The 27,313-nt window shown below is 40.3% G+C and overlaps 1 protein-coding gene across 2 annotated transcripts in view; it reads right to left on the reverse strand.

Moving 5' to 3' along the window:
* Positions 1-12,223, reverse strand: part of CREB3L1 (cAMP responsive element binding protein 3 like 1) — a 58,849-nt gene extending 46,626 nt beyond the window's left edge. For both annotated transcript variants that reach the window (XM_072422043.1, XM_072422042.1), the window contains exon 1: positions 11,607-12,223. In XM_072422043.1, the coding sequence (XP_072278144.1) occupies positions 11,607-11,699 (93 nt within the window). In that variant the 5' untranslated portion in view covers positions 11,700-12,223. The remainder of the gene's footprint in view (positions 1-11,606) is intronic.
* Positions 12,224-27,313: the final 15,090 nt, after the last annotated feature.

A 27,313-nucleotide genomic window follows, 5' to 3' on the forward strand; every position in this document is an offset into this window, starting at 1 on the left:
TCTGCATGGAACCGTCCATTGTGGTGACTGTACATCCTCTGCTCTGCTTGTCTGCATGGAACCTACATCCTCTGCTCTGCTTGTCTGCATGGAACCATGCACTGTGGTGACTGTACGTCTTCTGCTCTGCTTGTCTGCATGGAACCGTCCATTGTGGTGACTCTACATCTTCTGCTCTCCTTGTCTACATGGAACCATCCATGGTGATGACTCTACATCTCCTGCTCTACTTGTCTGCATGGAACCATTTATTGTGGTGACTCTACATCTCCTGCTCTACTTGTCTGTATGGCGCCCTTGTGGTAACTGTACCATGCAGAACCATCTATTGTGGTTGCTTTACATCTTCTGCATTACTTGTCTGCATGGGACCATCCTTTCTGGTGGCCCTAAATCTCCTGCTTTACTTGTCTGCATGGGACCATATATGGTGGCAGCTCTACATCTTTTGTTCTAGTTGTGCATGGCACCATGGTCATCACTAGCAGCCAAAGTGGTCTCCAGCTGTAAGGATAGCAGCTTTTAGTACAGACATTCTGTTGATATCCACATCTGTCAGCAAAATGTGTTCCTGTACTAAGCAAGTCTCTGAGCAAATCCTATTAAACCCAGATTAATGAAAACAGCAAAATCAGGTACATTGAGATATCAGACAACATAGTCAGCTGTTTCATGGTAAGTTGTAAGCAGGTTTCAGTCCTGTTTCATGTTTTTGTGAGTCATAGGGGAATCCTGCTCTGCTCTGGCCAGAAAGAAGTAACTAAAAATGATTTATCAGTGTCTCAGCCTAAGAACCTGGCAGACAATCCTGTTTAATAGAGAACAGGAGGATTAGGACCTTGGTGATCAGTCCTGTAAGGCTAGCCATATCACTGTGTCCACACAGGAACATAATTCTGACTGTAGTTTGGTCACCTGAAATACACACTGCTCTTAAGGGATTGTACAACTGATGCCAGTGTTAATGCATGTCATGTTTGGTCTGTCTGGGACCTTCCAAGATCTGATGAATCCAGAGAACCTAGCTTCAGAGAGATGTTATGTTAAGTGCATTCTAGTAATATCTAAACTTAACAATTATATTTTATTACATCAAAGAGGTCACAGTAATCCCATTGACAATGCATTTATCTGATTTTCCTCTGGATGGAGAAGTCAGCGCAGAGATGAAACAATCATGTAATCAAAGTCATTCTGATACCTGTGTAGCTCATCCCAGCATTCACAAAGAAATAAAAAATATTAGACTGTATTATGGAAATGTTAAATGTCACATCAACTAGCAAAACCCACATATAATCAGCAGGACAGGAGGATAAAAGGGGGAGAAGACACAAGGGGAAAGACATGCCTTCCTACTTTATAAATGAAGAAGCTATTCACTAAAAGTCAACATGCCATTCTTTAAATGTCACAATCCATGCAATTTCACCAAAGCAACTTGAAGATGATGTCAAAGTAAGCTTTCCACTCTTCTGGTAAGTTATAAAAAAAAGCTCCAGAGAAAGAGCTCAACAGCAGTTAACGTCATCCTGTCATTAAAATGACATTACTATAATGAGTAAAGAGTACCCCTGTCTTGCTATAAATAACTGCTGTTCCACTATGCCATTATGTGATCTACAGACTAGACAAAGATTGCCAAGTCATTTGCTTGTGGGTATTTCATGTCATTAGAAGCTGCAGAAAGTCTCCTGTTTTACACTCAGATTTGAAATGAGAGAGAGAGGATCAGTGGTCACAGCTATGTCAAATTATTCTCACCCAAGACGAATGGTCGTGCTCATTTTAGGAAAAATCCTGACACATGTACAGTGATCCCTGGATTCATTCATTTGTCCTAGTGGATCAATAAACAACCAATTGGGAACGACCGCTATGCATGTCAATGAGGAAGTGCACAGCAGGGTGCTGCTACCTTGTCCTGCCCCCTCTCCTCTCAATAGAACAGGCGCTGTATGTACAGTGCTCACTGGAAAGGATCACAAAAGATTGTTTCCAGCTGCAGAAATTGGACATGTATACATAACCTAAGACTGCAAAAATTAAAATAAATTCCTATGTATATGGGATCATCTATATATTTTGATTATCTATCTCCATTTTCGGAATTGCCATTGTCCCATTGTTCATCAAGAAAATGTGGGTATTTCAACCCCACTTCGTGTGTTCCACTCCCTTCTGTTACATCAGCTATAATATAAAATTGGGTAAATAATTCATCCTGCTCCCCGTTAATGTTTCTGCTGATTTTTTTTTCTTTTTTAACATTTTAACTAATATTTATTTAAACTTTTGTATTAATTTTGTTATTTTTTGTGTTGAATAAAAAAATGTGTCAAAATTGAAAAAGAAAATCCCTTAATTGTATTAACAAATAACTTTTAAACACAGTGATTTTATAAATGTTTGGTGTGCTTATAAATAAATACAGCAAACTATAGAATGATATTTCCTATCTACTAAGGATAAACCTTGTTTGCTACAAAAAAAAAACCCATATTAGTGAGAATTACTTTATTATCTTTAATAAGGACAAGGTTATTGTCAACTAAAAAGACTCATGGAAGTAATTGAAAAATTGGTCTATAAGGGGTGTACAGGTGCGAGAGCTAAACTGGTTTAAGGATTAGATCTTCTTTATTTAGTAAAAAGTCAATGTGACATATGTCCATGTGACAGGGCCACTTCATTTTTTTATGGCAAACTCCTGCCTAGTGTAAAGAAATGTTCTTTATTCAATGGCTTTCTATCACCTTCCCAATGCTAAGAATAAATGTGTGCACCTGTAAATCAGCGAGCAAAGATTTGTGATGAGGCTTGGAGTGCACACCCTCCACAAACTGCCGCATGGGACCTCTCCACCCAATGTTTGCATTTAATCAAGGGCATGGTGGAGTCACTTTGAAGGTTCCAGGATATGTGAACCAGGATGGAAAATGTCAGATGTGGGCGAGGAAATCAGAGAAAAAAAAAGGAGAGAGAGGGACAAACAAACATTGTACAGAAAGATAACTAACTGTATCCATCAACCGAGATAATAAAGAAATTATACTAAGGATAAATCTGAGCACCATCAGTCATCCATGTACTGACCGGGGTGTATGACCTAAGCTGTGCTCACACCTAGCAGCCTGATATTAATGGGGACTTGTCATATCTTTATGCCCTAATTATACATATGAACAGGTCAGCTTAAGGTTAAAAAAAATGAAATGGTATTCGGTAGCTATTTATCTCTGCAACACATTCACATTGACCCAAGTTTTGTCTCTGTCACTATTTTTGTTTCTGTGTATAGTGCTGTATACAGGGGGACGGCCATGATTGCTAGTTACATATGCATGTTTGCTTCCTACTTAGTAGTACAGGACAATGGTTGTGCTTTAATTATCACTCTCCAAAGGTAAAGAAAGGAATTCAAGGATAATGAAGGTGACCCATAGTGATAGAAATACAGAGGCTACAATCTCTTTCTAGGAATACCTATCGCCTGGCTGACTCAGATTACTTTTTGAGTCACCAAGCTGGAACAAGAATGTAGAATGGAAAGCCAAAGAAAGCATGGCAAATGCACCCTCTAGTGGTGATCAGTATATCTGATGTGGTTGGCACACCTAGAGAAAACAGAGGATGGCTTCTCCTTCTAAAAACACTTGCTGTCTGGCTGTCATTTTAATTAAATGGCTTTAGGTCATTATGGAATACTACTGAAGGCCTGAATGCTGCACCTTCTCTGGCTGCATGCTTGTTCTGGAACAGTCCCTCCGGAAAACTACAGCAATGGTTGCCTTGGACATCAACATATTGTCTCTCCTTAAGCTCTGCTCATTTAATACAACAAAAACCATGAAAATTACCTTCTGAACCAGTTCATTGGAAATATTGAGACACGGGAAGGTCATATAGACTATTAGTTATTACCCTCAATCCTTCTTGTATCTGTTCACGTAGTTACAATTTGAGGCCAAACTTGGTCCTAAGCCAAGAACAAATTAGGTAATAAATGAGCTGGAATTACTCCACATTTAAAGCTGAACTCCAGGCAAACAACTGATGAAATACATATCAAGGAGCTGGGTAAACCCGACAATGGATTTGTATTTTAGTCCATTCAGTATGAGATTTACACAGCTCTGCCACACAGCACAGCCCTGTCCAGCAGGGCAGGAGATCAGATTTGACCTGACCTGCAACATGCCACCAACAGACATCCTTTTTAGAACTATACCGGACCAAAGGTGACGGGTAAAATAATACCTATATTGGGAAATTTGGCCAAATAATGCTATTTCCTTTGCAATATTAGTTACAATTTCTACCTATGAAACATCACAACGTTTCCCTTGGAATCTGTTAGGTGCTGGGGTACTGTATTATCCTGGACCAACCAATCAAGATTCCCCAAAAAACCAAACCTGGAAGAAGCTGAAAGAAGAAATTTGCACCAGCAAGGGAACTCATGGACACATTAGGTCTGATTTATCAAAGTTCTCCAAGGCTGGAGAGGATACACTTTTATCAGAGAAGCTGAGTGATCCAGCAAAACCTGGAAATGTTTTCAATCCTGGGCCAGATCTACTCCAGGTTTGCTGGATCACCCAGCTTCACTGATAAAAGTGTATCTCTCTAGCCTTGGATAGCTTTAATAAAGTGAGTGGAGATCAATATAGTTCCATTTTAGAAATCCAGCAACATACAAGTACCCCAGACTGGCTCAAGGCAGCTAGAGATCACCCATATGTGTCACCTTCAAATACACCAAAAACAATTTATATCTGGCAAAGAAACACAGGCGGGGCCATTCATTTATTGAAACCAAACTGAGCAGCTGCCAATTTCTGGTTTACAGAATATTGTATTGCAACATCTATATATTTATACATGTTAAATAAGTTACCGTGCAAGGTATTTTAATTCCAATGTAAACAAAACTAGTTTCAATTTATATCCACACTTCCTTTGCTCGAAAGCCAGCAAATGTTTTAGGTCTGTAATTATATATATATATATGTATATATATATATATATTGCACATTCATATTGATATTTTGATATATGACACTAAAGGGAATGTTCATCTGAACTTAGGTAGGTGGTTAACTTCCCAGCTGCCTGGCATCCTAGAAATCTGACATCCCAACATTTTGATGGTACAGCAGGAACCCAGTATTTTTGAAATAAAAATTTAGAGTGGCTCCTTACAATATACCCTCCCATGGCCCATGCCTTTTTTCAAGAATAGTTAACATTTCACATTTTTTCGAAAGCATAGAATGCTGCGGAGCTATGTATTGATATGTGATTTCCTTCACCTGAATTGTGATTGTTGGAAAAAGCTGCTGACTTCAAAGTGGGATCATTGGGGGTGAGGTCTGGGTGATCCACAGGACCACTGGAGATCCCATGAAGATTTGATTAATCAATAAAAATGCTTGGTGTCCCCAACTGGTCACGCCTGATCAAGGTCTGTTTCACATGACTGTGCATACCTAAACCTTCTATTGGATCAGTAACCCAACTTTTGGACTCATAGTAATCACAAGGACTGGCACTGCTGTGGTTACACCCCTGAAGCAGAAAGCAAAAGAAAAAAAAGTTTTATTCTTTTACCAAGCTACTAAAAAGACCATTGTCATGTCATGTAACAAGATATGGGGGGAATCCTTGTCAATGGGGACACACAAAAAAATACAACTTTTCGTGTTAAAGTAAACTTGTCAATCCAGTTGAAAGAAGGTAAAAAATAAAGCTTTTTCTGGGGTCTGTGTCTTTAAATGTTGGTTCTTCACTGTTCCTTTGCTGGTGTAGATATTCAACCTTTATCTGAGGGTCAAATAACTCCTCTATCCTGCTGTATGTGGCGGTTCCACCAGGGCCGCCATGGGGGGGCAAGGTACTTCCGCACTGGGCCCCGTTTAAAGGGGCTTCACTTTTGTAATGCTGGAACTTTAGGACATGGGGGGAGGGGACCCAGGAAGAAATTTCCAATGGCGGTCCTGGGTCTCACCACCAACTCATACGTTCTTTAGTGATGCACAAAGATGGGTTTCTTACCAAAGTGATCTCTCCTATGGTGACAAGATCACTTTAATTTTTTCGGCCTAATCATCTTAGCAAAGGATGAGAAGGTTATTGACCATTTGCTTGGCCTGGATACAGAGACCAAAAAATATTTTAATTGTTTCAGTAAGAAAAATTGTCATCTGTAACTGTGATCACTGGCATCCAATAACTGACTCTCTAAAAACCAAAGAATCGCTCCCACTGAGCAAAACAAATCATTAGTGGCAACCACAATCACATATTATAATTGGTTCCTGTTGTTAACTCACAAGTTCGAGGCGTGCACTGCTATAAAAGGCTAAACAACGCGATCCATGACAAATGAACAGAAGGCAAAGTCTTCTCCCCGAAAAAATAATAGAATTTGGCCATTGTAATGACAAAATAAGGAAATCTATTTCCTTTAAAGAGTTTCTAGCCAATGAAAGAATTGTGTCCCATCTAAACCTAAAAACTAACACCTGATATACTGCAGGTTACTAATGCTTTGATTAAGCCGCTGTATTGATTTTCAAATGTTTTGCATATAAGTATTTGTTGACTTTGATAGAAATCTGGTGTCCTTGTACTGTATTGTGAACTTCTGGATTGCTAGCTTCTGAGAACAGCCATTCATTTCCATATATATGTAATCCAAAATGGGTAGGAAGTGTGTTACTGGTAAATTATCAGGTAAACTCAGAAAGTTAGTAGTTTGAGTGATGCCTTTATTTGGTTAACCTAAAATATGAATGAAGCAGGGTGATCCACCAAACCTGAAAAGGATTTGTTCAAATGTTTGCTATGCAAATGTTTAAAATCCTGGACCAGATCCAGTCCTGGTTTGCTGGATCACCCAGCTTCATTGATGAAAGTGTATCCTCTGCAGCTTTGGAGAGCTTTAATAAATCAGGCCCAATGAAGCTGAAATATACTTTTCTTTTGGTACATCAGGAATAAGAAAAACTGATTTAAACTGAATGTTCAGTTGGGTTTAAGTATCTGCCTACACTTTTGCTTGCAACTATAACCTGGAATATCTAACTTGTGTTTATACCCTTTTCCTAATCCCGCAGGAATCTGTAGAATTCATCCATTGGAGCGATGACCTTTGGTGGACAGCATTCTTAGCCCAGAGAAGTAGACTTTCAAAAGGTCAACATTGCCTTGCCAGGTCATTTAATAGAAGACCCAAGGAACTTGCCTTAGGTACATGGATCCAGCAACAACTCTGAAGCATGGGTATCCTTTTAGGTGCAGTTTAGGATCTAATCATGATTTTGATGCCAAGCCATATTTCTTGACAATCGTGCACATTCCCTATGCAAGGCCTGTCTCTACAAGCTGCAATATACAAAGTTCAAACAGAAGGTCACTATAGCAGATGGCTCTTGGCTAAAGTCTTTGACCCCAATTAACAATTGTGTCTGAACTTTTTGGAGATTTAGTCTGACCCATTCCTGGTACATTGGTTACACTGCACTAACATGTATATGGTTGCAGGCTCTCCATTCTGCCGGCGTGTTCATTGATAGATTCTTATCAGGTCAAAGCATCAAATAACTGCCTGAAACAACAACAGCAGCAAGGTATAATACGAGAAATCCGGAGAGAAAATGCCATTATACAAATGATAAATCAATACTAATAGCCTGCAGGAGTAATGCTGCCCATTTATGTCCCTCGATGTGACCAATATAATCTGCCTTTGGGCTTTGACTATACAATCTCTATAGGACCTGCCAACAACCATGTAGTACAAGGACCTGTCTGATCAAATACAAATTGGATTAGGCAGGCACCCTCAGTTTTGATACATTAATAAGAGACAATCAGTTTGCAGCACCTATGATCAGTTTTAAATTTCATGTCCAGGTGGTTTGATGGGTTCCACAGTTTTCCTGATTTAAGGACCATTGGCAGAAGCTCAGGAGAGTCATCATTCACATCCAGCTAGAATAGAAGTTGTTGTATACATACAGTGCTAGGATGATAATCAGTGGGTATAACCTCCACATTTGCTGCCAATGTGCCACCGGTGCCAAATTATAAGTTCTTTCTCAATAAAGTGTACCAGGGCTATCACATCACTGCAAATGCTGCAACTTGTCTCCAGTTCAGCTCAGGGCAGACAAAACATGGATACAAATTCTTTCTGTGCTAGTATATTCTAGGAATTTTTGCTCAAGGTGTCACAGAGCATTTATAGTGCATTGGGGACATATATAAAGCCCCCATTTTTACATTTTTGTCTGTAGGTTGTACAAAAGCCCTCCATGGGTAGAGAACTCCCTGGACATCAAAAATTCTATTCAGTATAATACAGATAGTGAGTCATGAAATCTGCCCTCCAGCTCCCAAACATCTCAATTTCGGATGCAAGTATTGATGAAAAAGTTTTCTAACATGCTGGAGAATTTCTGTCATTCCAAAGCCTGAGGCTACTGACATGTACATGATGATTGCTTTAAGAGTGGTCTGGTCATAGCATTACAAGGACTATTGATACCTCTACCAGGACTAATGTATTTATTCACTTGGCCAGTGCATTATTGCTGTAAATTATGCATATATTAGCGGGTGTCACTGAGCCATCATAATGCCATTTACATTTCAGAAATGATAACTAAATGTTTTTGCAGAATAAAATTGCTTAACTATACAAATTGTTGAAGTTACCCACAGACAAGACCTCGACCCGTTTTTAAGGTTCATACAATCCCCTGTGATCCTGCTGGATGCAATTGGTGGGAACAGTCATTCATTTAAGTAAGTTTGTAAGCCTATCCCAAATTACTATCAGTTGCCTGCAAGATTAAAGGCGCCAGGAACGTCTGACAGTACAGTACAGCTCATCTCCACCCACCCCTATCCAAAGCACAGGACATGGGGCCAAGAGGACCTGTCATGTTTGTGCTTTGATTTCTTGGGTTTTAAGTCAGTATATGGTGCATATTTGGATATCCATGGGCAGCTAAACTATTCATAGGTAACTCATGGATCCACTTACCCACCTGCTATGCCCAAACAATTCTTTTTGCTGCCTCTTTGTATACAACAGATGATTGCAATGGTCTGCAATCTGTCTTTGACTTCCAGCATTCCAGATGCCTGCATCCCTATCATTTGGGACCCTGGAGAAGAGAGAAACCCCAGGTAACTGACCAGTGAGTCCTCCCCTGAAACTGACTCTGTTAGTGAGATGAAGAAGCCCCAAATTTGTAATAGTAACATGAATAAAATGTGGCTTCAACTTATTAAACTTGAGGCATGCTACTGCAAAAAGCACATAAGGCAATCTAAAATGTCATACAATAATACTGGAAGAGAAATTACTTTAGCATGCCTTTAGTGTTCCTTAAGTGATATTGCAGGGAGAACAATCAGGAAGCAGGGTTAGAGCATTGTCATCTTATAAAGGGAAGTTCCTACACAAGAACCTTTATGGTGGGTTGACCAGGTATTATTTTATTGAGAATGCCGATTAAAAAAAATGAAATATTTTACTAATATTTCTGAATGTATTTTGTATTACCTACTTCATGCACGTGGCTACTTCATCAGATGTGCCTTTAATTCTACTGTATGATAAAACAGGGCCAGTCCATCTCAAAATAATGAGTACTTCTGCTTGCAGAAGTTCAGTTACCACATACAGAAGTATGTTTCCACTAATTTTGGATCATTGATATAATTTAAAGCATAATTAAAACCAAAACCAAAAAGTCACCAAGAGGTAGAAGTTTTGGCAGAAGAGACATGCAAAGCCCCTTTGCCAAAAACCCTTTACCCTGCTACTGATGGCTTTTTTGAGTTTTTGCATTCACTACTCAGCACCATGTGCCGTGCATTGTAGAACCTGGCTCTTTTTCTGGCAGTGCCAGGAATAAACCTACCGGTAGATGCCTGGGGCAATGTCATGGAAGGGTTATATCACCAGTGGCCACCCAGTGGCTGTAGAGGATGGTGGTGCACGAGGAAACTCGACAGTGAAGCTAGCCATTGAGGGGAATGTAGCAGTGGCAGTGTCCTGGATTTGCCAACGCAGGGGGCATAGAAAAAAGTGTGTACCATGCTTGCCAAATATGCTATGCATACCTATGGATTGTGCCAAAGCTGAACCCAGATTTAGTTCCACCTTAATACTATTTAGCTCCGGTTATGGCGTAGTACAAACAAAGCAGCTTCAGATTCACCAAGCTGAGGAGTGAAAAATTGAAATAAAATGCTCTGGTAAGCTGCCTATATTTCCACTGCTGGTTACTCCAGGATATCAATATGAATTTTAATCTGTTTCATTCTAATATTCACCATTCTGCCATTCAATAATATCATACAAATTAGACAAGTTCTTGTGGTTTTTGGCGAGAATCTCATGAAGCAAGTTATCGCCCAAATAGAAGCAAAGTGCCAATTGAAGATGCACCTTGCACAATATTAAAGGTACCTTCAACGCACCAATGGCACCAAGCTGCTGGCAGAGATTTACAGGGAGGTCAGCGATCACTTGGAGCATTACCAAATAACTGAACTGATATCCCAAGGATGATGTTGTCTTGTCTAGCAAAATCCACACTTTACATTTATCATTCCAGACGGCACAAATGCATCCAAACCATCAAACCCTGGGTAACCTGGTGGCTTGCAGACCAAAACTCTGCATGGTATAAAACCTAAGTGTTTGCTTTCAACAGGTCCATCATCACTCAATACATTACAAAGAGCAGTGTTACGTCATCCCATAGAGGAATGACAGCCTGATGCATATTTGCACGGTGTAATCCCAGCACCTGAGATCATATCATATACAGCAGAAAAAAATGTCTTAGTTATCAATTTCATGATCAATGCATTTTCAGCCTTGAAGCTCCTTCGGTTTTTTTAAATGTGCATTTTATTTGTAGGCAGTTTGAAACCCACTATATGCTATCAATATGCAAAATACACCCCTAACAGCCTTGCCACATCAGACGCTGCATAAAGCAGTTTTCCGACCGACCTCAACTGCATTACATGTTTGTAATAACGCATTTTACTTTTCATACATAAGCAGTTAGAAGGGGTTAAATGCAAGGTAAACCATTGGTGTGAATTCAGCCTGAATGATTTTGCTTGTATATTTACTTTCTACATTCAGTAGTCTGTAATGGAACAACAAGTTCCAATATGCCACTTGGACACCATTGTCATTCCAACACCGCTGCAGAGCCATATGAGCAACCTCATAGTGTTTCCCAACCTTTTTATTATGGGGGAACCCTTGAAATAAAATTCAAGTCTCCAGGGAACCCCGGCTATAATTATTATATCCACAGCTCACAGTACATTAGGGGTCAGTGGGAAGAATGTCACCCTTAGACAATGATAACTGGAGATCACTTAAACTGATCTGAGAAGCACAAACTGCTCATTGCTCATGGAACCCCTAGCAACATCTGGAGGACCCCTGGTTGGGAAACACTGGTCCAGTCCATCAATGCCAGCAGATGTGGTCCTGATGAGATGAGCTGTGCATCATCTCCCAGCACACCTGCATCACCCATCACCAGGGGTACCCTTACCACATTGCTCATGAAGTCAGCCTCGGTCAAGTCCTCCAGCTCCAGAAAGGGGCTGTGAAAGGTTCGCTCCTGCGGCATGGTGACACCCTCCATGGTCCCAGGTGGCTGGATATCTCGCTGTCAGGTGTAGTAAAGCTGACAATCGGCCATGTGCATTGGGGTCCCTAGGGTGAGACCTGTCACAGCTGAATGGAAATGTAGAGGAAGTGAGGGGTGCTTCCAAATCCCCCCCCCAAAAAGTCTGGGCAGTTTCTAAACTTTTTAAAACTTTTTAGAGTTCAAAAAGAAAAATGACCAAATGGAAGTTTATTGAGAATTCGGGAATCAGTTCAGGGAGGGCTCAATTTAAATGCATAAATATTAGTAAATAAATGCAAAGAGGGGAGGCAGCATATGTCAGGAGAGGGGATCTTCAGTATTGGGGTGCCAAGTTGGGGTTTGGAGGGGTATTAGTCTAGCAGCTGGTGGTTTGTTGGATGCCTAGGCAGGAATGGTGTGCAGGCTCCTATGTCAGCTGGGCTCAGCAGGCCCTGATCTCTCCCCATACATGATGAGTTGGTCTCCCGTTCTTGGAGTCGGTGTCCTGTGCTGCCTTCCCGTGTCTCCCGGTGACTCTCTCGAGCTGTCAGCTGCAGAAAGAGCCGAGCACCTTGTCCACGCCCCTCTCATGAATAGTCAGCAACAAGCGCAGAAGTCCCGCACAGGCCACACCCCTATCATGAATATTCTAACCCATGTAGACACGCCCCTTATTAACCCTCTGTGCCCTGCAGGCTCTGTACTGTTAGGAAGGAGGTGCGATGTCTATACAGTTCTCATACTGTTATATGTCAGTGAGGCTCCAGTGCAGCCCAGGGTGGATGTGGAAGAGGTTAACATTGTGCACTTATGACCAGTGAGTCATCACACTGCAGTAATAATATTCCAGCTCTGACAATTCTTTCCAGATCTATTAGCATCGTCTATGCTCTGGATGTCATAGGAATAGAGCGCTGTAAGAATCAAAGCCAAATTAGCTATGTATTAGTCTTAACACTATGCAATACACTGTACAATCTGATTGCAGAAAGTTACCATAGTCATGTAATATAAGGGAGAGATTGATCATCCGAATTAGAGGCCCTTGTGCTACATATATGACAGTAATGCCAGAGACTACAGTCATATAGGGGAAAGTCAGCCATAGAGTATTAGGTATTAGAGAACAGTTGGTTGTGTGCAGTCTCTTGTAACATTTTTACAGGCATTGATTGTTTTTTAAAGCTTGTCCCCAGTCTCTGAGTATCCCCTAAGACATGTCTGTAGTCTCTGACCATCTCCTGTAAATTGTCTGTAGTCTCCAATCATCTCTTGTAACATGCCGAAAGTCTCTAACCATGTCATGTGTTATGCCCATACTATCTAATCATCTCCTGTGTCATGTCCATATACTCTAATCATCTCCTGTGTCAAAGACAGCAGTCTCTATCCATTTCTCTATCCATCATGCCTACAGTCTCTAATCATCTCCTTCTGCATTGCTGCAGTCTCTAACCATCTCTTGTATCATGCTGATACTCTGTAATCTTCTCCTATAGCATGACTGCAGTCTCTAACCATCTCCTATATGATGCCCATAGTCTCTAATCATCTCCCGTGTCATGACTGCAGTCTTTACCCATCTCTTGTATCATGCCTATAGTCTCTAGTCATCTCCTCCTGCATGGTTGCAGTCTCCAACCATCTCTTGTATGATGCCAACAGTCTCTAATCATCTCCTGTTTTATGGCTTCAGTCTCTAACCATCTCTTGTATGATGCCGATACTCTCCAATCTTCTCCTATAGCTTGATTGCAGTCTCTAACCATCTCTTATATGATGTCCATAGTCTCTAATCATCTCCTGTGTCATGACTGCAATTTCTAACCATCTCTTGTATCATGCCTACAGTCTCTAGTCATCTCCTCCTGAGTTGCTGCAGTCTCTAACCATCGCTTGTACCATGTCCATAGTCTCTAATCTTCTTCTGTAGCATGACTGCAGTCTCTAACCATATCTTGTACCATGTCCATAGTCTCTAATGTTTTTCTATAGCATGGCTGCAGTCTCTAACCATCTTGTGTTCTATGCCCATGGTCTCTAATCATCTCCTGTAGTATGTCTGCAGTCTCTGACAGTTCTTAATAGCATTACATTTAATTATGTGCAGGCCCTTGGTATTATCAGGGGCTGTACTTGAATTCCCCCTATTTTAAGTAAAGTGACTAGTTTTGCCATTAGGTCAAATAGGAGAGAAAAGGCAAAGCCTTCTAATCATATGGGTCTTGTTCCTCAAGAATGGTCATTTAGGACTATCATGAACTGTCCCATGGGCATGCACATAGCTTTGTAACCTGACAGCTATCATCTCGGGTCAGTTTTAATGACCCACTGCCCTCCTACCCACCTACATACTCTTTTTTGCTTCCCCACTGATCTGTTTATCTTCTAGAACAAAATGCCTGATATTATAAAGTCAGTGCTGGTGCTTGGTACTGTGGCTATTATATGAAGTTGAGAAGGGTACTCAACCCTGGAAAGTTCCATGATTAACAGTGGGCTGCAGTTACCTAATATTTGGACTCAACAAAGAGGTGAGAGAGCTATGAATAGTTGGGTATGTGGTGGTGGGGAGTTCTTCATAAAGTGGACCTGTTGCTTGTCCTTCATGGGTAAAACACAGTTTCACATTAGGTCTGATTGTAGATAGGTAGGTGTGTTGCTAACAATAGCAGATCTGCTATTATTGCACCAAATAGTGTCACAGTTCTTCTTTAAACACAGTTCTGGTGTTCTAACACAGGGGCAAGAGGAATCTTATTCCCTTTTCTGCTTAAAATCGAACATTTTGATGCCATTTGCACAAGGATCTTTGTGTGCAATGCCAACTTTAGTCTGGCCAGGAGGAAAAAAAAAATTACAAAAGGGGCATATTTAAAGGACCACCTGGTCTTTTGTGCTGCCGTTCTCGTATGGTTTTACAGGCTACAACTGACCATTAGGAGAATAGGGTGAAGGTGACTACTGAAAAAGGAGGCAGTTGGGGGATCAGGAAACCTGTTCCTTTTTTTCTTGATTCGGCAAGTGTTGCTTTTTACGCTCCATACCCCCTCTATTCCATAGATTTTTTACCCAAATCACTGGACACTCCTACTATATAGTGATGAACTGGTAATGGATTATTTCCCCAATATTTGCTGTATTGTACTCAAAGCGACAAAAGCAGATAGTGCTTTATGAAAACCTACATATAAAAATGATAATAATAACTAAAATGCTGTATTTGTCCCTAACACTAACCTAACATCCAAGCTCATGATAAAATGACTACTGTCAGCAACCAATCAGAATCAATCTTTTATAGGGTCAGCAACCAATCAATCTTTTATAGGGTCACGCACACTTTGTACCAAAACTTGGACAAGTAATATTAAACTGATCAGGTCTTGTGGGACTACAATTCTCATCATACAATTTTGGCCTGTGGTTTACAGTAGCAACAGAAAGAGCACAAGATAAGGAGGAAAAGTAAAATCCTTTCCAAAGCAAACTGACTTCAATTAATACTCCGAATTCAGATAGCTAAAGGCTTTCCTACTCAGGAACCAGATCCTGGTAATGCTTCATGTTTGGCAGAGAGCAAATGTATTTATGCAACCAAGATCTCCATCAATACTGTGCTGAAGAGTTGCTACAGAAAAAATATTCTCTGGAAGGTTTTTATCTCCTAGAAATAACATTGTATCATATGTGGGAGAGAACATTATGATTAATGTGTCTTGTGTAATAGAATCTGGTTCCATATGGTTGGGTTACCAGCCCTGGGATAGTGTTAGCGAAACAAGTCATTAAATGTACACTGTGTAATGCAGGAAGAAGAAGCTGTAAATATAACTGGGCACCTGAGAGATGTGTGGGTTGCATTGTCCCACAACACAAGGATGGCACGGTGTTTACAGCCCTAAAGCTCTGCAGGCGGTAGCAGGGGTGCAGTCATAAACAAATAGGAGGTGGCACGGTAATATCTATGGCGAGCGGGCATGCACATCATTGTCATGTAAACGCCTCATTCCCAAAAAAAGCACGCCGTGCCCACATGTGCCCGACCCACTACACCCCTGGGCGGTAGAAATAAACAAAAGGCAAGGCCAATATTCGAGAGAGCAATATGGCATAAAAACAGGCCTGACATATTATTCCCCCTTTATTCTTATCCTTTCCTTTGGCCATACTGGCTGCATTCAGAGACCGGAGCATGTAAACACTGCACCATCCTGTACCAGCTGGGCAGTACACACCTCACTTCTAGATAAGGAAGTCAGCTTATTTCAACTTTCTCACAGAAGAGATTCAGTTTATTGCAACCATTGCAATTGTTTAAGAAACTACACTTACACTTTGAGAATATCTGGGCCCCAAGGGAAGGATGGAGCATATGTTATGGATTACTGCATATCCTGGATTCTGCATTTCCTTATTAAAGCCCAGGCATTGTCAGTCTTCAGCATGTGTTCAATGCAACAATTGACTGTGTAGTACATATTTTGGTAATGCATATTTGGTAAGTCTTCAAAGCTTCTTAGAGGTGCCAAGTAAAAAAAGTCCAAAAGCTTAAAAACAGCTAGGGACCACCTCAAGCAATAACCACTACCCGATCTAGCTAAGCTTGATGCACTAAACCTAGGATCACATGATTCTGGTTCCAAGTCTTTTTCTTATCTGCATATTGACTGGATCCTTTTCTAGGTACACATGTTGCTACTAAGTGATATACAAGTTTACCATTAGGTCTATAGATGGGGTCCAAAGGATACTCTAGCACAGGGGTTGGCAAACTTTTTGGACTACTAGGCCATTTCAGGAGGTCAAGAAGGCACACTAGGCCAGAAGAAACAAGGTGTCCAAGGAAAGGTTTTTTCCAACCATGACTGCAAGAGAGCAGCCTCAGTCTTCCGCTCATCCACGTTGTATTCCCTGTACGTGGCATCGAAATGCCCCTTGAGATTTGACCACTTGAAAGTGTTGTTGGTGTCATTGCACACTAAACACAGGGCTTTGTTGCCGCGTTGGACGAAGAATAATTTGTCAGTCCATTCGGGGTTGAAGACACAACGTTGGAGGTCAACCTTCCGGAGACTGGTGGCTGCGTGTTGCTTCTGCTCTTTAGGCATAGTAATTGGGATTACTGTGCGGGAACTCGATGATATCGATGATGTCGCGGGAACTCGCGATAACGCGACAATTCAATTAGGCCAGATCCAACAATAAATAACTAGGGAGGCGTTAGGCCGGACTGGAATACTGGCTAGGCTGTATTCGGAGTTTGCCTACCTATGCTCTAGAACATCCATGATGACAACATAGCATGAACCACAGTTAAGTAGTGGTTTAAAGTTCTTTGTAAAGGCATGGTGGGTGATATGATGGTGGATTCTCCCATACATTAGACTCCATGTATGGCATTTTCCTATACAATAGACTGGGAAAAGCAGAACCAGAACAATTAAGCTTAGCTGCATGCACATATGCTGACAAAGAAGATGATAACAGTAAGAGGAAAGGATCATAAAGCTTCTCCATTTTCCAATCACAGGCTAGGGTTAGGGAGGTGACCATGCTATATTGTTCTAACTACAGTAGAGAAAGGTTGTGTTTTATTTAACTATTCTCCAAATGTACTTTTATATTTTGGTTATCCCTTAGGATTCCTTGGGAGTGTGTGTACAGGGAGACTAATCAAGGCTTTCAGCTTGTAATTCTGAGATTCAGCAGCTGTGGTTATCCTCTTTGTAGCTTTTGCCAATTTTCTCTCAACACCAAAAGTGATCTACAACCCTGTGGTACCTGTGTACACTAGAGCAAGAACCCACAAAGGACATATAGCAAGCTCCAAATCACCCTTTATTAGAGGGACAGTCCCTGTTTTAGAACTAATTCTCCCGCCCTGATCAACGTTCCCACTTTTTACTCTGATGTGTCGTTAATAAATCTACTATTTAATTACTAAAAGTGTTCTTCTTCTAAACATTTTCTACTTTTTCTGTTACTTATTTTCAAAAGCTAAAACCAGTTGTGTAAAAGCAATGGTATGATTTGTATGTATTATAGTATGCTTTGTTTACTGATAGTAACTATTGCAGGCATCCTAAATCCTTAAAAATTTTTTTTTTTTTTTATGAATTCCAGACGGTCTGCTTAGTCAGGGATGTGGAAATGTCATGTCTTAAGTCTAAAAGGATAAGTGTATTGTAGTGAACAGCTACTTTTAATTATTACTTTAGTATTTACTGAATTGTGTGTTTTTTTCCTTTATTATTTCCTATATTATTTATATAATTCTTTAGCATTTTTCAACCTCTTCAATTGCATTTATTTGTGCCAAAGCTGAAGTAGAATCTCCCTAAAGTTTGCCTTCCTTGTTTCCAACTTTTCACCTTCATCAACATGCTAATAACAAAGTAAAATCTTTTTATTTTCATTACTATACCTTATTTCAAACCTTATAAACTCATCACTGTTTTTCTGTGCTTCTGTATGAAAGGCAGGCAGATTGTGGCTGCTGGGAAGGTGCAGCAAGGTGCTGTATATAACTTCCTGAAAACAGCACCCTGCTAACCTTGTGATTGTAAGTACTGACATTTGATGAAGGAGGTGGGCTGGGGACAGTTCTGTTGGAGAGGAAAATATTTAATGTACAGTACTGCATATTATGTTGGAGCTATATACATCCTATTTATTGATATTAATAAAAGTGCTAGATGATTCTGGATGTCCATCAAATTGGAAACAAGACAGGTTCTTTCTGTTGTGAGTGGGTTTCTAATGCACATTAGTGGAAGTTGACAGTGTGTAGGGAAATTGGAGTAGGCAGTTTCACTAGACTAGTCACTAGAATACTGATTATGAAAACCAGGGGGTATAACTACAAATTGTGTTGACCCCTAGCAAATTCTTGATGCCTCCCCCACCATATATTACCCTCCTTCCGAAAGGTAATGTCTGTGGCCAGGGGACCCTTCCTCTAGGGGTCATATAACAAGCACAGCCACCATGACCCCTTTCTCTCTATACAAAATAGCACTGTTAAAGTAAAAGCATAATACTTCCAACATTGGGTCCCCCTGCAGCCACCTGCTGTCACTTACCTGCTGTTCTCCAATAGCTACCCCTGTGATATTGACATCTCTAAAGCCTAAAGTGCACAGGGAGTCCATATCCTAGGCTGCTTAAGGAGCTGCTCATGGAATGCTAAAACCTATATCAGGATCACAAGTGGAGTAACTGGAAGAACATGAAAGAAGAACACAATAATTACAAATGTAGAATAGATGGAAGATAATTTACAATGTATTTTCGTTTTTATTTTAAGGTATACCGGTACTTTAACTCTTAATATTATAGGAAATCAGCAACATTAGAAGCACAGTTGTTTAATGAGTTAGCAGAATCATAGATATGCATTGTCAGATAGAGCAGTAAGGCACAATCCTTGTTTACTGCCCCAGAGCAGGAAGCAGAACACACACATGTAATGAGCAAATATGGCTATGTACATATATAATTACAGAGAAGCAAGATTAAAGCAGAACTATGCCTAAACAGAAAAATTCTGAGCCGACAGGTTCATTACAGAAGCTATAGGTGATTTTCCTTCTGCAATAAAATAAACTTACCTGCCTATACATAAGCTTTTCTTCACATTCTTGGCTGCTGAAAATGAATGAACTCCCATGTGCAGAAAGGCTGAAGAGTCAGAACCTGCTAGATGACTGGATAAAGATGGCAGAACCTGTGATGGAGCAAGGAGTTATTACTGCAGAAGGGACATCGCTTGCCCCTTTTGCAATAGACAACCTACCTGCTTGCAGCTTAACTTTAGTTCTGCTTTCAATACATGGAACATATTGATAAGACTTAATTGATTAATTCATCTATCTTCTTTTATATCATTACCTAGAAATACAAAAAAATAATTGATTTCCTTTAATATTTTCCTATATCTCCCATCTAAAGAAGTATGGAGTCGTGAGACTTACAAAGTGCTGGGTAATTAACATTTTTTTCAGCTTTGCTGATGACATTTTAGTAATTTGATTATTACTGATGCACAAACTATTAGATTATTAAAATTCACATCACATTTTGTGTAAAATGGAAATGTATTCCCTATTCTGGGTTAGAGGTGAAAATTAATCCTAGACAAAGCAGCTGGATGAATTATACAGTACATGAACCAATTTTCCTGCAATGGTCACAAGTATCTAGGGAAGCAAGTAATTACAAAGGTGGAATTAATAGTCATGAACATTCGGTCTATTGAATCATGCTGCTCTGCCTTATGTGCCGGTGATGTTGCTAATTCCGCTTGAATAGCTAGTCATATCTAATGAATACTGGTCAGGTCCAAGTTTGATTTTGAGCCCAATTACAGTATGAAGACACAATGTAATGAAGTTATGTATTCATTATTTTAACACAGCTAGTATAAGCATTTGAATTTTTCTTTTATATCTGTGATATCCCGTATACTTGCATGGAGAAGGGAAGAACAGCCAATCAGATTCTCCTACATACACATGTGCTAACAAAAGTAGAGAAATGTCTAATAGACAGCCTAGGGGTTAGTTATTGATCAAGATGTCCTGCTGGTAAAATCAAGAGCCTGGACAGGATTAAAAATAAAATAATAAAAAAACAATGTCAGGTGACCTAAATTAGAAAGTTACAGCTACACCTATACTAACTTATACTTACTTATACTTACTGTAGACTAAGGGGTTTGTTTATCTGACATTCACTGAAACATTCCCTATTGGGGAATATTCTATATTCATGTGATTTAATTAGTAGGAGTAATTGATTCTTCATCAGGTTTGTATAGTGAATGTCAGATTCACTGTTTTATAAATAGACCCAAAGTGTCAAATATGTATAGGACTTTAGTGGAATATGGCAGATTTTGGGGGGCTCCATATGGGGTCCAGCTTTGACTGTGAATTAGGACTGCTTGCTTCTGTTCCCCACGTGTTTATCAGTTAAGGGGTCTTTCATCCTGAGAGATTTTGTTTTTTGAGTGTTTCCGCTTGTACGGTCAATGTTATTAATAATAGTGATATGTCAAGGTACTCTGCTTCCCATTTTCCAGAGTCCGGCCACATTTGTGAATAATTCCGGCTAGGGAGATAAGGTCCTGTAACTGGCTGGGTCACATTTTTGAGTTTGCTTGTCCTGTATTGTTCTACTTTACCCTAAGGGCAAACAATGAAGATTTAAAGGACCAGAAGAAGCTGGTAAATGATAATTCTGCTTTTGGTCATTGTTTTAAGAATTGTTCCTGCCTATGTAATGAATTTCAAACAAATCAGTAAGCTCAGGCAGAAAATCAGATCTACTGTCATTTTTGCATTTGACTGACCCATCCCATCAGTAATTGGAAGTCTGAAAACATGGCACATATACGTCCAATATTATGTTCTACATGATCAGAATTCCAAATAAATTGTATCAGTCGTTTGCAAGCATGGCATGACCCGTTTGTTTGCAATTGCTATTTACCTTGCCTTTTATACATTCATCAATCAGAACAGAAACAGAGACCACAGGAAGTTATCAGCTGACACTTGTGGCAGGACTTACAGGTAATGATTTGCATTTAGCAAAACTTTTAATATTATATTCAACAGGCCAAACAGAAGCAAATAAGAGAAGTTCATTGTTAGGGTTTCCATACACTTTAAAAGAAGCCTTAATTGAGGAATTATTGAGGCTGGCCCCCCTGACTTTCTAGGCCACTGACCTGAAACAAGCGTACAGACCAAGCTGATTCAGACAGTGCTGAATCCAGAGAATCAACCTGACAAAGTTTTAGGACCAGCAATGGCAGCTTCCATGTTTCACTCAGTGGAGGTTTCCTTTAAATCCAATAATTCTGCTTGGGAGAGATAGGGTCTGGGAGATGAGATATTCAACCGCTTGAGTGGTAAGGGAAGATTTCAGTGTCGCTCATGTAGATCCCATCCTATCTACCTCCGTTTAAGGATGGGCATGCCTGCAATTTTATAATGCTGTAATTAAAGGGACAGGCAACAATTATAGGCTCAGTATAAAATTACATGGATTTTGAACAGAAAACATTAAGATCTCTATCTCAGCAATGATCCACCCTTATATAAACAGTTGGGACTTTTGCTGAATTCCTTACTTACCCCCGCACATCACACCACATGCAATACCAATTTACCCTTCCCTTGCCACTTATTAACCCTCCCTTTCCCTCTTAATATTACCAGTTTTTTTGTAGTCCATCTGTCTTATTATCTTCCAGTGATATGAGATGTCTGAGCAAAGATTATTTATGCTGTAGTTTATTAAGAAAGTAAGCCTGCTATCCATTGATCATGGATTTATTAATATTATTCTGTTGATATGTAAAGGTGGGGGGGGGGGGGGTTGGGGTCAACCTTGCAATGAAGTGGAAAGTTAAAAGGATAAAAAGATATGGAAAAGAAGAGGTATACTTTTGTTGAAGGATGCGTTGGCATATAGACATTTCTGACGTACAAGACATGTTGGGTTACATATGTGTGACTTTTTAAAATTGTCATATAGGTTTTATTATTAATCCAAATATTTACTCTGATGAAGCAACAGTTGTTCCATGAAACATGTAGGCAATCAACTTAAGGCTGGGCTGAGGGCTTGTGTGCAGTAATGCACATCTGTTAATGTGCAGTACAACAAGTGTTATTTTGTTTTAATGTGTTGCATCAAGGCAGCCAGCAAGAAGTAAACCTTCAATGCCATCTCCTTCCCTTCCTGTAGATGATCTTTGGCCAACTTGATTGGCAGGACCAGATTGACAATCAATCATACCTGGTACCCTTAAAGAAGCTAACCGGATACCCAGAGTGATCAGGCAAGTAGGGAAAATGTTTGTAGAAAAAGCATCACCTTTTTCTGCAATAATGACCTGCCTGATCATAGATTCCTAAAAGTGGAACTTTAGGAGAGTGGGTGCACAAGGTATAAGCAAGACATACAACCTACTCAGCTAAAGCACTTCAAAGTTTGTGGCAGGAGTCAACACTTTGTTCCTTATGCCTTGGGTGCTGCAGGACCTTGTCCTATCACTGAGGCCATTTATTATAATTAATGGCTGTCAGCACCCATTTACGAACAAATTTACAGACATGAATCTTTTTTTTAATGTTATGCACCACACTAATCCAAAAGCTTGAATATTATTTTTACCTGTGCCTGAGGAATGTATTAAAGATTTCTTTTTTTTAAGTTTACATGCTTTTTAAGTGGAACAAATGTGCAGACCTATAAAACGAGTTATATTTTCCTTCCTCCAGGGGATGGAATAAAGTGTCACAAAAAGAATCAATATATCTGCCAAACAAGATTTTATTTTTATAAATCTCTGAAAAATATCCCTTCTACTGCATGCAATACATTTTGTTTCCTAGCAGCACACAGACATGTGTGAAAGATTTTATATCTGTTACAAATTACTACTGCTAAATCATTTGTGTGAAATACAGGGTAGAATTTGCCAAAAGGCACTCTTAGGTCCTGTGCCTAAGGCAGCAGCATTAAAATGCAATGTGATTTTTTTTTAAATGTGTTTTACTTTATATTGAGCCATCTAAATACTATTACCTCGCACATGCAGGTTTTAACATGTGTGTACAGCAAGCATTTACAGAACATTTGTAAAGCTTTCAGCAAACATCATACAATCCTAAAACCTTGAAAGCTTTTGTTGGGGAAAGATCTTAATGGGAGTGCTAGTTGTCATTTTGGTCAAGCTACAGAAAGTTCCATGCAGCATTAAGGGTATGTGCAGACTGCCCACAAAGTTGGGGTGTAGTTACAGCTTCCTCATGCCAGCAAACCACTGCCTAAGGGTAGATGTTACAAGTAGCTTCCCCTCCATAGCACCCCGACAGAGAATAAATAGGGATGGCGGTGAGTACAGTACCATTCACTGCCACCTGCTATCAAATCTGCAGACGCTGTTTTTTTAAGAACCAGGGCTATGGTGCAAGTGACCAAGCAGCTGGCAAAATGCCATCCACTGGGAGCTGCATGGAATTGCTAGATCCTGAAGCAGGTCTGTATCACCAAAAAACTTACAGAAGAATGCAAAAAACCTTTAATAAATTTACAAAAACTACCCTTACAGCGGGGCTACCTCCACCACCTCAGATATTTCTGGGTCCCATACTAGTTGAACTTCCTGGGCCCTGCACCCCCATGTCTACAAGTTCAAGCTCCTTTGATTTGGGCCCGGTACAGAATTACCCCTTGGCCCCCCAAATGATGGCTCTGACCCCACAATGCAACGTTAAGTTTGCCCTGCAGGCTCCTTCCCTGTGCCAATGGTGCATGAAGCTTCTTTTCTAATGTCCTCTGTGTAACCGTTGTAGGCTTGATAATATCCTCTGCAATGGAGGGATAATAGTCCCATATTAGTACGAATGCTAAGGGTTGCCCACAACCTGTAGAATAAGGGAGAAGAGGAGCACACTGGATGCCAGGGAAGCAAGGGATAAGGTAAAGTAACTTTATTGTTTACTTTTTATCTAGGCCAGGGGTCAGCAAACTTTTTTGGCTACTAGGCCATTTCAGTAGGTCAAGAAGGCACACTAGGCTGGACTCTCTCTCGAGTCCCGCGCTGATGGCTCCGCCCCCCACCTGGAACACCCCTGAAAGGAAATTCCTTTCCTCTGCAATGCATACGGAGGAGAGGGAATGTCCCTTATCCCAGCGGCGGAAGTGTTAACACTGGCCGCGGGAAAAAGGTAGAGGAGGCATTACAAGGGGGCTCAAGACCTGTGGGTTGCCAACCCCTGCTGGCCTGGATTAGGCTGGATGGTTTGGGGGGGGCCTTAGGCCGGAACAGCCAACTGGCTAGGCAGTATCTGGTCTAAAGGCCGGGGTTTGCCTACCCCTGATCTAGGCAAGGGGGTATTTGACTTTTTCAGTGGTGTTATCTTGTTCTTCAAAGAATAAATACTAATTTTTCCTGGGGTTAAATTAGCTTTAACAGGATGGTAGGGACTTTCAGTAAGGTTACCTACACACGTGCAATGGTTCTCATCTGATAATCAGCTCAGGGCTGATATCAGACGTAAATCTTGCATGTGTACAGCGCTCGTCGTCCATTGTCTCAACGACCGCCCCGGCGGATCCACGGTTGATGGACGACAAGCGATCATAATGAAAGTGAAGGGAAAGAGAGCGCAGTGGGGTGCAGCTCCTTCTTTCTCCCCCTCCCCTCTCCATAGAGCATAACAGTGCTGTATGTACAGCACTCGTTCACGCATTGTGCAGTCCTTATTCGTAAGGATTGTGAAAGATCCATTCCAACAACAAATATTGCACGTGTGTACGTGTCTAAGGTCTAAGCCTAACCACACCAAACTTTAAGAAAGCTTTCTGTATCTTCTGCTCTGACCCCCCTGTGTACAAGGCTACAGTAAATTCAATAGTAGAACTAAGGGAACAACATGTTGTGACTGCTCAGAGGGGGATACAGGATTTTAAATATCAAGTAAAATTCAGTCATCAGTTATTAATTTTCCGAGCAAGTTGCAGTGCAGTAAACTGTATTCAAGGTTTTTACACTTTCAATAATTTAACACAATCTAATACATGCATGCATCTTTTGTATATGGCCCTAAAGACATTATTTTTCAAAATTTGGGGAAAACAATAAACCACTTTTTACTGCTGTCACTTTCCCTATTATTTCCTGTCTACCTATTCCTTCACGAAGTGTCCGTGTCTGAGTTTAAACAATTGAAGTGTGGTTACAGTAGTCTCAGTACTGTACCATGGATGAAAAGGAAGAAGTCACATGTTCCTTTTACTTGCAATAGATATTTTCCAAGGGCTCCAAGGGAGAGACAGGGGGTATGCAGCAAAGGTGGTGTCGGGGGTGTTAAAGACAGCAATCCTTTTGTCCTGAAAGCCTTTAAACAGCAGTTTCAGTCAAAACAATAGTGAACTATTTAATGTGATTCAGCAAACGATGCATCTGTGCAAAAATCCCATTAGCAACCAATCCAATTCAACCATTTTTAACCTGCAATGGAAAATAGCATTCATCAAGCTTGTTTTTGGCCTTTGTGTGCATACCTTTGCGTTTATTCACATCCAATCTTGTTTGCCAAATAGCTACCCTATCCACCAGTGCATCCAGGTCAGCTTGTATGTTAGACACATGTAACAAGAACTGTAAGCCAATTTTCCATTATTTTACAGACTGAATTATCTAAACCAATAAATCTAAATTCACACATAAGCTGTCTGTAAGGAACTGTATCAAACACTAAAGCAAAGTCCAAAAATTCTACATCCCAAGCCACCCTTCTTCCAAGTTTTGTCTTACTTCCTCAAAAAATAAGAGGAGATTTGTTTGACAACATCTGTCTTTCATAAATTCATCTTGGCTATCACTTATGATATTATTTTCTATAGCACAGTATGCATTCCCTTACCAAATCCTCCAAATCTTTCCTCCAAACCTGTTCTAAAATAGAATTTAAAGAGACACAGCCACCTTGCCTATGCAATGTCTCTGCAAAGGGCCCCAACCTAAAACTGATCTCTTCTCTGGCATATAACACATTTTCCATTCACCTGCATGTGAGCGTGCAGATCCAATGAGGCCAAACAGAGTTCTGTAATCTGGCCAGTGATTTGCATGACTCTCAATAGATCAAATAAAAAATTTGCAGATATTCAGGAAAATAAAAATGTCACTACTTGCATATTTAGTCTGCTTTGCCCAATTCACAGATCTGTTTGCTCCTCTCTACTGGCCAGGAACAGGTGCAAAAATGTTTTGAAGAGAAAGGGAAGATAACTAAAGGTTAGAGGTAACTGGGTGATGGTTTTAGGGTGGGGAAAATTGGATATTTACCCAGGACCCCAAGATGAGATGATGAGGCGCATTTGGGGCCCCAAATCATATTTGCCTAGGGCCATGTTGTCCAAAACCGTCTGTGATGGGTGAGTTTTAGTAACTCATATACTCCAGTGGCTCTCAGTGGTAGGATTAGCTGTTAACTGCACACATCAAATAAGTGGTATTCATATAGGATACTACTACTTGCTTCTTAGGTAGTTTGCATTATAAGCAGCCACTTGTTCCATCTGATAAAGTGGCTAAAGTAAATATGTAAACTGTACTGAGAAGATATTCATTACTTATCTCTAATTGTACCATGCTAATGATCTTCATCCTCTATATTGAAGAGAAATAAATACCCCAAAAGTCCTCAGGATCTGACACTTCTGGAATTGTTGGATACCTGGTACCCCTCTCAACACTTTTGGAAGTGTTGGATATCTGGTACCCCTCTGAACTCAGTGGTTCGATCTGATGCCCCTTCTGTCCCTGCTGCCCTACTGTATCCTGAAGTCAGCTAGTGGGAGAAACCAAATGTTGCAGCAGGGGACCAGCAATCCAACACTCTTAGAAGTGTCTGATTTAGAAGACTTTTGGGGTGGTGGTTGATCATAAGGAATCAATATATATGATGAACGGTATATCGAAAAGAAGGCAAATCACAAGTTTTACACCCTGTACAACTACTTAATCACTAGCAGGTTAAGGTAGTATAATTAACCTACTTAAAAGTGTCCCTGTAGGTCTAACCTAATGAAAGCTCAGT

This window comes from Pyxicephalus adspersus, chromosome 9, assembly GCF_032062135.1.
Source record: "Pyxicephalus adspersus chromosome 9, UCB_Pads_2.0, whole genome shotgun sequence".
Taxonomy (NCBI): Eukaryota; Metazoa; Chordata; class Amphibia; order Anura; family Pyxicephalidae; genus Pyxicephalus; species Pyxicephalus adspersus.